General features: G+C 50.6%; 3 protein-coding genes across 3 annotated transcripts; 1 reads left to right on the top strand and 2 right to left on the bottom strand.

Annotated features, from left to right (window-relative positions):
• Window positions 1-1,132: 1,132 nt before the first annotated feature.
• On the top strand, window positions 1,133-4,357 carry BO70DRAFT_366317 (putative RSC complex subunit (RSC1)). The gene is made up of 5 exons (XM_025544303.1): window positions 1,133-1,222; window positions 1,360-1,522; window positions 1,597-1,665; window positions 1,752-3,023; window positions 3,116-4,357. Exons 1-5 carry the CDS (start codon window positions 1,179-1,181, stop codon window positions 4,106-4,108), a joined length of 2,541 nt encoding a protein of 846 aa, XP_025395083.1. The 5' UTR covers window positions 1,133-1,178; the 3' UTR covers window positions 4,109-4,357.
• Window positions 4,358-5,185: 828 nt separating this feature from the next.
• BO70DRAFT_374576 (putative spindle poison sensitivity protein Scp3) lies at window positions 5,186-9,431 on the bottom strand (the record flags this gene model as incomplete). The annotated part of the gene is made up of 6 exons (XM_025544978.1): window positions 5,186-6,565; window positions 8,383-8,786; window positions 8,859-8,921; window positions 8,983-9,051; window positions 9,294-9,332; window positions 9,386-9,431. The coding sequence occupies 6 exons, from the start codon at window positions 9,429-9,431 to the stop codon at window positions 5,186-5,188; spliced, it is 2,001 nt and encodes a 666-aa protein (XP_025395082.1).
• A 203-nt stretch (window positions 9,432-9,634) lies between these two features.
• Window positions 9,635-12,544, bottom strand: BO70DRAFT_382956 (putative chitin synthase activator (Chs3)). Its single transcript, XM_025545560.1, has 5 exons — window positions 12,325-12,544; window positions 11,536-12,256; window positions 11,359-11,478; window positions 9,997-11,300; window positions 9,635-9,945 (listed from the first exon to the last, which is right to left on the bottom strand). The coding sequence occupies exons 1-5, from the start codon at window positions 12,432-12,434 to the stop codon at window positions 9,786-9,788; spliced, it is 2,415 nt and encodes an 804-aa protein (XP_025395081.1). The 5' UTR covers window positions 12,435-12,544; the 3' UTR covers window positions 9,635-9,785.
• Between the last annotated feature and the right edge of the window lie 90 nt (window positions 12,545-12,634).

Genomic DNA, 12,634 nt, shown 5'->3' with positions numbered 1-12,634 from the left:
ATAGCTAAAATAGAATAATAATTATATATTTTTATATATATTTCTTACTATAAGAATAATAATTTTATAAAAAACTAAATTTTATTAATATAATTAGAATTTTTTTATTATTTTTAATAAATAATAATAAAAAAAATACTAATTTCTTTTTTAATTATATTTTTTTAATTTAAAAAGCTTTTTTTTATATATTTTTAAATAATAATAAAAATAATTAGATTAATAATTATTTAATTTAAATATATCTTAATTATATTAAAGCTTAAAAAAATATAGCAGATAAATCTTAATATTAAAAATAATTAAAATAATTAATTATCTAATTTTTAATTATTTTATAATTAGATATAAAAATTTTCTTAATCTAATTATAATCTAGTGATTAGATATAAAAATTCTAATTAATCTGATCTGATCTGGCTGTTAGCCACTCTAGTCTTACTATAGTGAGTGACTATCTAATTATTAATGATTTAGATAACTTTATTTTTTATATTTTTATCCTCTAGCTAGTATTAATATTATTAGTCTAGTAATAATTTATTACTTATAAATAATTTTATTATTATTATTATTTAATAAGTGTTGCCTATCTGTAATAATTATAGTACTCAGAATATTCTTACTGCTCTGATACATTACAGTACTCATTAAGTACCATACTAACCACTGTAATACAGATCTGTGTTGGAGATAAGATAAGAGAGAGAGAATTACTGTATGTGCTGCCAATCACATGGAATATTAATCTCTTACCGCCTAACCCATGCTTGAATAAAGGTCAGCGGAAGCGCGACCTGGATACAGTATGGTAATTTACAGAATTACAGTCACCAGTTATTGTAACAAATCAGGTAAAGCTGAGTCAGCATAGTTGGCAACACGAATCTCGACCTCTTGTCACTGTTTTGCTAACTCTGCTTTAGTTCACATCCCATGTTTGCTCCCTTTGCCGATGTGCTTGAGGTAGCCTGAAATTAATTATCAAGTTGGGCCAGAATCTTAATCTGCGCTACGTTCCCTGTGCGGCTGCGGCTGTTTACAGTATGGAGACAAAGATACCGGGGCCGTCGCAAGCGCAACCTGCTCCTGAGGAGCTCGTCAGGTCGATCGAGGATGACGGCAAGGCTGATGGCTCCGCAGCTACGGGCACCCTCACAGAGGAGCAATGGAGGTCTATGATGGATGTTGTGCTGGCCATATATGAATTCAGAGAGGAGGAGTAAGTCTTTTGTTCCCATCACAGTTCATGAAGAAACAGTGAGGCATGGCCGCTCTCGCGCCCTGAATCGCATCCTGTCTGGAAGTTCCTTCAAGCCCTAAAAATGGCTAACAGTATCTGCCCTCACTGAACTACAGCGGTCATGACCCATCAAGATTGTTCCAACGAAGTGTCAACAAGCGCAATGTCCCTGACTACTACGATATAATCAAGGAGCCCATGGCTCTGAGCATTTTGAAACAGAAGATAAACAAGCGCGAGTATCACAAGTTTTCTGACTTTGTGCGTGATTGTTCTTTAGTATGTACTTGTTCCCACACTCATATGAATCTTGTGGTCAGGAACATGGGAAGCTGAGATCACCCGTGCCCTAGATCCCCCACAATGCGCAAACTTACAACCGCCCGAAATCCCAAGCATATGAAGACGCTCTCGTGATCAAGGTATGTGCTCTGAATCTGATAGATAGGCTCTTGCATTCTCTTACATCCAAGTTTCCTGTTACTGATTATATCCTGCGCAACTAAAGGATGTTTTCGTGACCCAGTTCGGGAAATTAGTAAACCAGGGGATCATCACCATCAAAGAGGCAGAACTTCCCGACCTCGGAGAAATCCCCGAAGCCGACCCTCTCCCTGAGGAAGACGAAGAGGAGGATGAGGATGAAGATGATGAAGAAGACGAGGAAGATTCCGATGATGATAGTCGACGAAAGAAGAAAAAGGGTTCTCGGCCAGGTGGTAAACGTGACAGTGGTAAGGATGATGGGCAAAGATCGAACGATCCCGAGTTGAGAAAGAAGCGAGGCCGGCCGCCGCGTGTTGACACTCCGATGGAGGCTAGAATTAAGGCTATTCTAAAGGGGGTTCGCAAGCTGAAAGGACCTACCAGTCAACTCAAGGTGCAGCATTTCGAGCGGTTGCCCGACAAGGCTACGTATCCGGACTATTATGTCGAGATCAGGGAACCCATTGCCATCGACATTATCAAGCGGAAGTCAAAACGGAAGAAGTACAATTCGGTGGACCATTTCATGAGGGACGTGGATCTTATGTTCAACAACGCGAAGGCCTACAATCAGCCCGAGAGTCAGATCTACAAGGATGCAGTGGACCTGCAACTGGAAGCAAGAAAACTTGCCGAGCATGAGAAGAAAAAGCCAGACAGTGAGTACTTGATGGAAGATGGACGTTTGCCTTTACCCGACGGCATTTTGTACAAGAGCGAGCTTTGGAAAGTAGGGGATTGGGTTCATATCCAAAACCCCAATGACGTGACGAAGCCGGTCGTGGCACAGATCTACCGTACATGGCAAGATTCCGAGGGTGAGAAGTGGATCAACGCTTGTTGGTACTATCGCCCCGAACAGACCGTTCATCACTTTGAGAAACACTTTTACCCCAACGAGGTGGTCAAAACCGGCCAATATCGGGATCATCGGGTAGACGAGATTGTGGATCGCTGCTTCGTGATGTTTTTCACTCGCTATAATCGTGGTCGGCCAAGAGGTCTCCCCCCTGATAAGGATGTCTACGTCTGTGAAGCTCGATACAACGAGGAAAAGCATAAGCTGAATAAGATCAAAACGTGGGCGAGTTGTCTTCCGGACGAGGTTCGGGAAAAAGACTATGAAATGGATCTTTTTGATGTTCCTCGGCGAATCAAGAAGATTCCCAGTCCCATAAAGCACCTGCTCAATAGCGATGCAAAAGAAACCGATGACCTTCCGAAGCCGGCCTGGGGAGCGGACAATGCTCCACCCGTTGTTGGTGCAGTTCATCGTCGCCCACGAGATGAAAACGTGAGTCCCCCGCCCCTTCTTCCTCTGTTCACTCAGGCACACCATAGCCATAGTCAGGAGCGCATGTTACTGATTGAACACGCTACTTTCAGGAGTCTCCCCCCCCCGAACCAACACCGTCACCACCCCCGTCGCTGCCAGCACCCACTTTGCCCGCCCCTCCCCGGCAGACGTCGACTAACCTGGCCTCTGTGCGAGCGAGCACAGATAACCCAGGCACCGGCGCGACGGGTGGGACAGTTCCTGGCGCGGCACGGTCTCCAGCTGCACCCATCCCTCCTGCTCAGAGCTCACCAGCACCAGTTCCCCCGGTGAATTACCATCAAACTCAAATTCCTCCTGCTCAGGTCTATCAGCCTGCCTTGCAAAGGCGTTCCAGCGGGTTCATCCCACAGACGCCCCACCCGGCTACTTATCAGACACCAGCTGTCTCTCATCCTTATGCGGCTGTCCAGCCAACGCCATACACTCCATATCAAGGAAGCCGTTTGCCAGTTCCTGCAGCAATGTACAACTCCAACGCTCCTCGCCCGATCGAAGTCTTCCATCTGAGTGATGCCGCGAATGCCGCGATCCCAGCAGATATTCGTGAACAGTTCCACTGTGATGATCATGGCCGTGTGTTATTCTTCTCCTGCCCACCGCTTGATATAGTCCCGCCAGTTCAGCAAAAGCTAGGCCATTCGCTCAAATACCTCGCTGCCAAGGAGGAGAGACGGAAGCAAGCGGAGGCTCAAAAGCGCAAGGGGAGCCACGAACAGGAAGAGCGGGAGGTGGCTGTCAAGCGGCAGCGAGCCGATGACGCGACAGCTCTTGCCGCACGTGTTCATGTTTTGACGGCCAAAGCTGTTGAGGCCCTGACTTGTCAGGTCACGGATGGCACAGATAAGCTCTATGAGATGATGTATGGGGACAAGGCTGGGGATATCCGACGAGTGGATACTAAGGCTCGCAAGCAAAGGATTCTTGCTGGTCAGGTTTCTGAATATGAGACTGCCCGGATTCTGGCCCACTCGAAACAAGCGGCCTTTGTAAGCCTCAAAGGTAGCGCTTTGTATCTGGACGATGCCGGCCCGAGAGTTTGACCTAGGGGTTGCAAGGTCGTGAGGATCGCTCTGCCGGATCATCTTTCGGTATGAGAAGAAATCCCTGCGCCATTGCATGGCGGATTTGCCGAAGCCATATTATAGCGCAACCTAAATAGGGTGGATAAATGGCGTCTTAATTTTGATACACACAATCTTCTGATATTAGTCCTCCGGGGTCCGCGCAAACATCTTTCGATGTATGCTAATCTGCGGTTGATCAATGTATGAGATTGTCTATATATTTCTGATGGCTTTCGTAGATGAAATCCATTTTCTCCATACTATTGACCATGAAGCAGAAGACAATGGGATCGGAGATGCCTACCGGGCATCTTCCATAACGATCAATAGTTGACCAAAAAGCCAATGTGGCCACTCGTGTCGAGTATCGAATGACCGACAGGGGTTAATCAAAGCCAAACGAGGGGATCAACAGTAAACGCATATCGTTGACTCGTAAACTAGATACAAAAAAGCAATAAATCCGGGGAAGACGACAGCCATAGGTCGAGAGTGAGACCGACCCTAGACGGAGTGTACACATGCCTCCAAAACAAAGAATTAAAAATGTCAATCAACGCGACTGCTACCTTCCGGTAGAGGCGAGGACGCCCGGGGCGATTTATCCCTAAGCACGGCAAATGAATGCAGAGTGATGGGGACTTCGACAGCTGTATCACAAACCAAGTCCCTCCAAACAAGCTCCAAGACAATCTAATGACCCACGTAATGAAATAGACAGAAAAGTGAGAAAGAGAGCTGTTGTATAACTCCTAGAGATTGATCGCTGAACCGTTCTATGCAAAATGCCCTCCAATGGCGCCGGAGCCTAGAGCATTCGGTATATTCTTTTGGTGATGACTTATGGACATTATCGTGGACTGGTACCAACCTGTGGTGTTTCCCCCCCCTCTCGTCGTTTGCTCGCTGATTTTAGTTCCCTGAAGTGCCTTTTGACGCCCCCTTTTCTTTTCTGCTCCGTCGCCCTTTTCTGCTCCGTATTTTTTGTTTCAAGAAACGATCCCATTAGCAATAGTAAGGTGCCGGCTTCGATCGGTACCGTATAAACAATTATTACGGCTGGAAACCTGAGTTACTTGTTGGCGTTGAAGCCTCGTCGTTAGAATCAGGCTTATGTGGGCTCCAGGAGGCGCTGTTTCGTTTGTTGTTTTCCTCCTCTTCCATGGAAAAGACCAAATCGCCCTGTTCTTCGTCGATTTTACTTGTGCTCACCGGCGACGAAACAGTGCGGTCAAGGCGACTGCTGGCGCCTACAGATGACGAATGACGAGCCGAGCCAGGGTGAAGAGACATGCCGCTGAGCTGCTGCGATATCATTGACATCGATGGTTGGCGAGAGGGACTCGAAACGAACGGCGAGACATCGCCGGACATCTGTCGGCTTCCAATGGGACCCAAACCGGGGCTGGTACCCAGATTCCATGAGGACTCGCGAAGCGGCGATCCGACATGTGTGAGGGAGGTACCGTGGGCGTCTTCCTCCTTCCTTTGTCGTTGCTTGGCAAATAGAGCGCCGAATCGAGACGGACTGGAGGCTAAGGGGGAGCCAACTTTCGAAAGACTAGTGCCGCTCATGCCCAACCCACTCAGATCGCGATGGCTTGAGCTGAGTTCGTGATCGGTACGCGATAGACGCCGGAGCCGCTCCTGTGGCGTAAGAACATCGTCATGCAAGTTGATTGGCAGATAATCCTCCTCCATGGGAAAATTACTATCATCCCAGTCATCCAAAGCCGTGGGCCGGGGCACACTAGCAGAAAGCACCCGGGATTTAATGGGCCGTTGGGAGTGCAGGAATCGCGGACCAATGCCATCTTCCGGAAGGCCAGGGGGCGACGAGGCGACGAAAGAAGATAGTTTCTTCACATCGGGGCCATATGCCGTGTCTCGGAGATTCCGAATGGCATCTAATGGGGCACCCATACGCTGTGCTGGCGGGGAGAGTTCCAATCCAAATTTCGAAGGCATAGAGGCCGCAACAGGGCCATAGCGAGCGGCATGTGAGATCCCCTGGCTATCGAAGGACGCAGGAAGCGGGGCATCGAGAGCTGTTAGGTGACGATGGTTTGGGGACATTGGAAATCGCAAGTCATCCACAGGAGACCCGTACTTGGAGCCAGCATCGGAAACCAAGCCGGTGTCAATGGTGGGGATGGCATCATAAGGCGGTTGTTGCTGGGCATGTAGCGCGACAAATTCATCCTGAGTGGGGACCTGGGAGGCGTATCTTGGATCGTGGCCGTTCATCCGTTGTTGCGAAAGCACCGAGTTCGTCAGCGCGGAATCCTGATTGACATAGGCTTGTGGGTTGACCCGCCCGCCTAGATTGAGATGGCTTCCACCCATTGCCATCGCCGGGCTGGGACGATTAACTCGTCGGCCATCGGGTAGGATATGCGCCAGGGCGCATTTGGCTCCGAACTTGCAGTTACCCTGGGATCATCAACACGCACGTGGTCAGCCTCCGTTGGCCTGGATGGGGTGGTGGGGGGGGATCGCGCCGTCTCAGCGCAGCGCGTGGAACGGCGATCGCCGGAAAACCACCAGCGCCCTACCTTTGTAAAATATTTGCAAGGTGCGTAATCGACTGCCGCATCAGTGGAATGCAGGAAGGGACAGGCAGGCCCGGCCTGACAGGCTCCCTGACGAAAGAATTTGCAAGGCACATGCTTGGTGTCTGCGCAAACCCAGTAAACCGTCAGTCAGCGATCGGTTCCCAGCGCACCCGGCGACCGAACCCATGGCAGTCACCATAGCAAGCAAGACAGCAGGCGGGGTAGTAAAAAGGGTGAAAAGGGCGACAGAGGACTCACTGCTCTGGTTGGGAGGGCTGCGGGCTGCCATGTCGAAGCCGGAGGAGGAGAGGTTGCGGGAATGGCCGTTCTGGAGGGATTGAGGGCCGGAGGGAACCGGGAGAGGAGCGCGACTTTTCATTTCACCCGACGGACGGGTCGGGGTGCGAGTGACGTGAGAGAGAGGAGGGGGAGGAGAGGGGAGGGGAGGGGGAGGGGAGAGGAGGAGGAGGAGGGGAGGAAGCGGGAGGAGGAGGAGGAGGAGGAGGAGGAGGAGGAGGGGGTTGAGGACTAGGCGGAGGGTTGCGAGAAGCCGACAGCTGCGGCATCGCCGAGAGGGGAGGAAAGCGGCGACAGCGACAGACGGCGGGCAGCGGCGGACAGCAGCAGCAGCAGCAGACAAAATCCAGACGGGTTTAATTATTGTTTATCAGATTCTCGATTCAACTACGGGGTATCTGACTGAATTGAATCATTGAAAGAGTTGTTTGCCAGGCAGAATGGGCACGAGGGAAGACCACTGATGAGACCACGGAATGGTAGCAGCTGATACATACATACATACTTCACTTCCACTTTGTACTAGCAGCTAGGTACCTTACTATAGACATTACCTTAGGTAGTGCGGTATCTCGGAGTACTTGGTTAGTAAATAACATAACATGACCATGTAGTATGACATACATATATGTAGTCCGTCTGTCCGTCGTCCTATAGATAAGCCGGGCGCATGACATGATCTCTTTCCCTCTCCCCGATGCGTCGTCGAAGCCAGCCCTGGTGGCGTCATCCAAAGTGGTGGGAAAAAAAAAAAAAAAAAAAAAAACCTATTCATGGCCCGGGGTTCCTGTTACCAATTACAATTCATCCTCCCAACGACCCGCTCGGATGACACTGCTCGGATTGATTGATTATTGCTTACTACTTGCTCATCTGATCGTTCGTTCCATCCGGTGGCCCTAGCTTTCCTCAGCAGTGGCTCCCGGTCGGTCAAGATATGTATGCAGTACGGAGGTAGTAGATAGTGATACAACCACCACCACCACTGCTAGTACCACTAGTAGCTTGTCTACAAAGTACTCCGTACATACATCCACAATAGATAACCCATCTACTGTCCATGTGCTAGATATCTCCGTATTGTCATTATTATCATCATATCACCAAGATACTGTGGTATGTAGCATCGGGGTTGATCCAGACAGTGTGGGCTGGTCGCCGATCGTCCTTCTGCTTTCCATCCGTCCCCACGGATCTGCCATGTTGGTCACAAGTACATATCTAGTAAATGGGGTGTGGCACACCATCGTCACCAAGGGTCTCACTCTTCTTCTATCACAGTATGGGGGGCCACCATCGCAATTGTTAGTGGAGGAAAGGCCCCTCCAACCCCAAGGACTCCTGTGTCAATATCCGCTTAGCAACACACACACACACACACAGAAAAGGTCCTCTTACCCAGAGCTCTGCCCGAGTAGTCCCATCTGGCACCACCTCTGAGCACTGTCGCCACAATTCACGACAGATCCGACCGCGTACGTTGGCATGGTTTTGCCAGAGTTTCCAGTCCTCTTCGGCTTTCGTTTTGACGTGGGGAGGAACGGGGGTTGAATCGCGCTCTTGTGCCCTTTCCAGGCGTGCGCGGGTTGCATCGTGCTGGTGCTCGAATTGACTGATATCACATCGAAGCTCGGACAGCAAAGGTTTCGCACCGAGAGCTGCCAGCTCCCCTCGTGTCTTTTTTTCGGTGGACTGGAGACCGCTGATTTGTTCCCGTAGCTGCTCAATCATCTCTTCCAGAGCGGCAAGGGTCTCTGGCGCACTCGATGTCTCTTGTAGAGCATGATAAACCACCTGTTTCCCTGTCACACCGAAATCAGTCTTCACACACTTCGCCGCCCATCCTTCGCGCACAGCTGGTGACCTCCACTTACCGGCCACTCGCCCTTCAATTCTCTTGTTCTGATGCAGTTCGCGTAAAACCTTGATGGCTTGTGCTATGGGATGTTCAATTCCAGCATGAGGTAAGTAAGGATACCAATCATGACTAGCTTTTACCTTTGCTGACTTCACCATGCAGATTGGTTGATATGTCATTGGCCTGCACCCGATTTCCGTGAGAGGAACCTCACTGTCAGTCTACAGCGTTTGCATATCGAGCGAGACACCAACCGAATACGGACGACTGTCGCATTGCAGCCACGGGGGGTTAGCTTTGGGGTGGCTCGAAGGGAACGGGAAGGGGCCAGCCAATTCGCTCGGCTGGATAGGGTATTTAATACTTCTGCTTCCCTGCCGTTAAGTAAATCAGCAACTGCCTTTCACATGTATGCCCAAGGCAGGTAAGTAGATCAAAGGCAGACACTCACGAAGGTAATCAAGAATCAGCGTAGTATCATCAGTGGTGACTTCGTAAGGTTAGTTTCGCGAAGCCCCGACACGGGAGATTTTGGCGGCCCACCATCGCTGCACGGATGCTTATCACCTTTCCCCTTCTTCTGGGTCATGACGAGACGGGCCGTCAAGAGTAAACGATGTGGAGAGAATCCAAGGATACGAGAACAGATGGTTGCTGCTTCGACAGCTGCCTTGACCAACGGAGGCCTCGGGTTGGTTTATCTCGGGGTTATGGAAAGAGCGACGTATGTACAGTACACCGGTGATCCAAATAGGATCCTATGCAAACAGTATGTATTGTTTGGGGGGGGGGGGGGGGCTGAATAGATATGCGGATAAGGGGGGAGAAGGAGGGGGTGAGGGGAAGATGAGAAGAGAACAGAGAGCGGGGCGTTTACACGCCGGGGCACAAAGCTCATGATATTTCGGGAACAAAACATCACATCAAATCGCAGGTTGGATATTCAAACGACAGCGAGACATAGGTAGCCGATGAACAGGTAGAAAAGAAAAGGAAAGAACAAGAGCAATAACAGGAAAGAAAATGCTCGGCCCCGCACTAGTCCAATATGGCACAAATGAATAACGACCAGAGAAGGATCTCCTTGGGTATCACATGACAATCTGTGCAAAGTTAGCCCTGGAAATGTGTGATGAGTACAGAAGAATACTTACGCAATCACTGTCTTTCTGGACAGCCGGTACCCCCATTTCTTCGAACGTCTTAGGACCCTTGCCCGGCAGATTGCCATGCGGCTTGGATGGCGCTGCAGGCTTTTGGCTGGCCGAGGTCGATGCGGTGGGAGGAGGTTTGGGTGTCGAGTTCGAGGGAGGGGGCTTGGGCGTCGATGTAGATGAAGGGGGGTTGGACATTGAGGGGGCCCCTGAAGGCGCCATGGATTCAGTACGCGGGGGGGCATCGATGTGGAAGGTGAGGCTGGGGGCCTAGGAGAACCTGTCTGGCCACCTTGGGAGTGAGGGGAAACAGGCCCTCTCACGGGCCTACGCTCTGGAGGCATATTGTCCAGCCGCTGGGGACGTCTCCGGGCATCCGGGTTGGGGTTCTCAAGCGGTGCCGAGTAGCCAATGTCGACCTTTGGTGCTGCGGACGCTGGGCTTGACGGGCTGGTAGTGGATGGCGTACCAGGGCCCGGTGAGCGGTACCCCATGGCACTGGGTCCATACGATGCGGCGCGGTTGTAGTTGGGCGCGTTTGAGCGAATGTTGGGATTGATCCCAAATGCAGAGCTCGGCCGAGGGTCGGGCATCGAATACCCAGGGGGATACACAGGCCGGGCACGAGATGCTGGTCTATCAGGGTAGGGCGCAGCAGACGATGGTGGATTGTCGGATAAAGTCATCCTGGACGGATCGGGCATTTCGAGGTTCTCGGGAGTAGGTTTCATCGTGCTCCCTCGCTGATGGGACCCATAACGTGACTTGATCCGGGCAATCGCAACTTGTTCATGATCCTTCCTGGACAGAGTCTTGGACCGGGAGATGCTGTCAATCCGACCGGTCGCGTCCTTATTTCCGTTCGCTGCAGCCTTGGCATACCAGCTTCGAGCCTCTTTGATGTCTACCGGAACAAATATTCCGACTTCATAGAAGTATCCCAGGGCGAACTCGGCGGTAGGGAACCCGCTTTGAGCTGCACGTTGAGCGTAAGTGAACGCAAACCCATCATTTTTCTCGAAGACTCCTTCATGACCGCACAGGAACCATTTGCTGATAGCCATTTCCGCTTCTGGTTCACCTTGACGCGCAGCCAACGCATTATAGTGCAAGGACAAAGCGGGGTTAAAGTCGCAGCCAAGTTGGCACAGTTCGTAGGCGGCACCGATTTTAACTTGAGCCTTCGCGAAGCCGTGGTAAGCAGCTTTTTCGATATTAACACGAGCTGCGTTGAGATCAAGTGGAAGATAGTTCTCGGGGACATTCACTTGGGGCAGCTCTCGCGCCAAAAGCATTCCATAGACCTGTACAGCATGTTAGAGCCTCTGCAGAAAAAAAGACAAGCAAAGTAAGGATACGCACATATGCCCCCTGAGGTGCATTTTCGTCACAGGATTGCGCTGCGAGGCTGATGTAGTTGAGCCCCATTTGGTAATCCTGGCGCTGTCCGTGCTGGCCAAGAAGAATCATCATCCCCAGGCGCTATCACTCAAAATATTAGCGCACGCTGTTTCTCTGCTGCGGGGGCAGGGAACATACGTAGAAAGAAGCCGAGTCTGCTAGGGCAACACCCTTCTCGTAGTGTCTGATAGCCTTCTCCGGCTCTCCCGAACTCTCAAACTGCATGCCGATGCGGTACTCAGCTCTGGCATACCCTTTCTCTGCAGCCCTCGAGTAGGCTCGGAATGCTTCCTTCTTATCCACACGGTATCCAAACTTGCCGAATTCCAGCCACATGCCCTTAATAAACTCAGCCTTGGGGTGATATTGCTCCGCTAGGAAATTGACGATGTTCATTGCATCAAGCTTCAACTGCCGCTCCACCTGAGGAGTCTGAGGGCGCGGGGGCTGTATCAAAGACAGACGGGCTTCGTTCTGCATAGCAACCTCGACATAGGCGAGGGCATCCTGGGCCCAAGCCAGCTGCATATCCGGGTCGTTGGATGAGAGCACCGCCATCCGGGCCCGCTCCAAATTGACTTCCCTCTGCTCATCAGTAGGAGGTACATTGGGTGGGGGGTTGCGCAGGACAGGAAATGGCGAAAAGTTCGGGGCATCCATGGTAGCGTCATAAGCCGTGGATTGCTCAAAATGAGGGGGTTCGTAGGCGGTTGGGGAAGGTTGTCCCTGAGTGGTGGCGGAGGAAGTTCGCTCAGGGAAGCGCGAGCGGTCATAGTGGTGGTTGTGATGGGGATTCCGGGCCTCGTGTTCGAGGTGAGCAATATTGTCCTGCATGTTCTCCGGAACTTCTGGCATGACCCTGGCGGAACGAGAATCAATCGATTAGCAGAGGGGAGTTAAGAGAGTGCTCCGATGGTCACTTCACACCTTTGGGGAGAGGGGGATATGACTTCTGGCATGTAGAAATCGTCCTGGCCCCCTGGATACCAGGTAGCGCCCAGCCGTGGCTGACCACGACCTTGTGGTGGCCTATTCATTGTCGGCGTGATTCTCCGCTATTGGTAAGATTGCTTTTTCCTCGTTAATTTGTTTCCACTTTACTCACCCCCTGCTTTTTTGTTTTTATGTGACCTGTGTTTTATAAAAAAAAAAAAAGGGGGGGGAGGGGGGAGGGGAAGGAAAAGGAAGAACCAGCTAAATTCGCCTGTGTCAGACTAGTGGTAGTAAGTAAATAGTA

This window comes from Aspergillus heteromorphus (genome assembly GCF_003184545.1).
Source record: "Aspergillus heteromorphus CBS 117.55 chromosome Unknown BO70scaffold_40, whole genome shotgun sequence".
Taxonomy (NCBI): Eukaryota; Fungi; Ascomycota; class Eurotiomycetes; order Eurotiales; family Aspergillaceae; genus Aspergillus; species Aspergillus heteromorphus.
This window is presented reverse-complemented; position numbering and strand designations above follow the sequence as displayed.

Coding starts and splice junctions, on each gene's coding strand:
- BO70DRAFT_382956 (XM_025545560.1), bottom strand. CDS start 12,434: ATGAATAGGCCACCACAAGGTCGTGGTCAGCCACGGCTGGGCGCTACC. Junction 11,301..11,358: donor ATGCACCTCAGGGGGCATAT/GTGCGTATCCTT, acceptor CATGCTGTACAG/GTCTATGGAATGCTTTTGGC. Junction 9,946..9,996: donor TCCAGAAAGACAGTGATTGC/GTAAGTATTCTT, acceptor AACTTTGCACAG/ATTGTCATGTGATACCCAAG.
- BO70DRAFT_366317 (XM_025544303.1), top strand. CDS start 1,179: ATGATGGATGTTGTGCTGGCCATATATGAATTCAGAGAGGAGGA. Junction 1,666..1,751: donor AAGACGCTCTCGTGATCAAG/GTATGTGCTCTG, acceptor GCGCAACTAAAG/GATGTTTTCGTGACCCAGTT. Junction 3,024..3,115: donor GTCGCCCACGAGATGAAAAC/GTGAGTCCCCCG, acceptor CGCTACTTTCAG/GAGTCTCCCCCCCCCGAACC.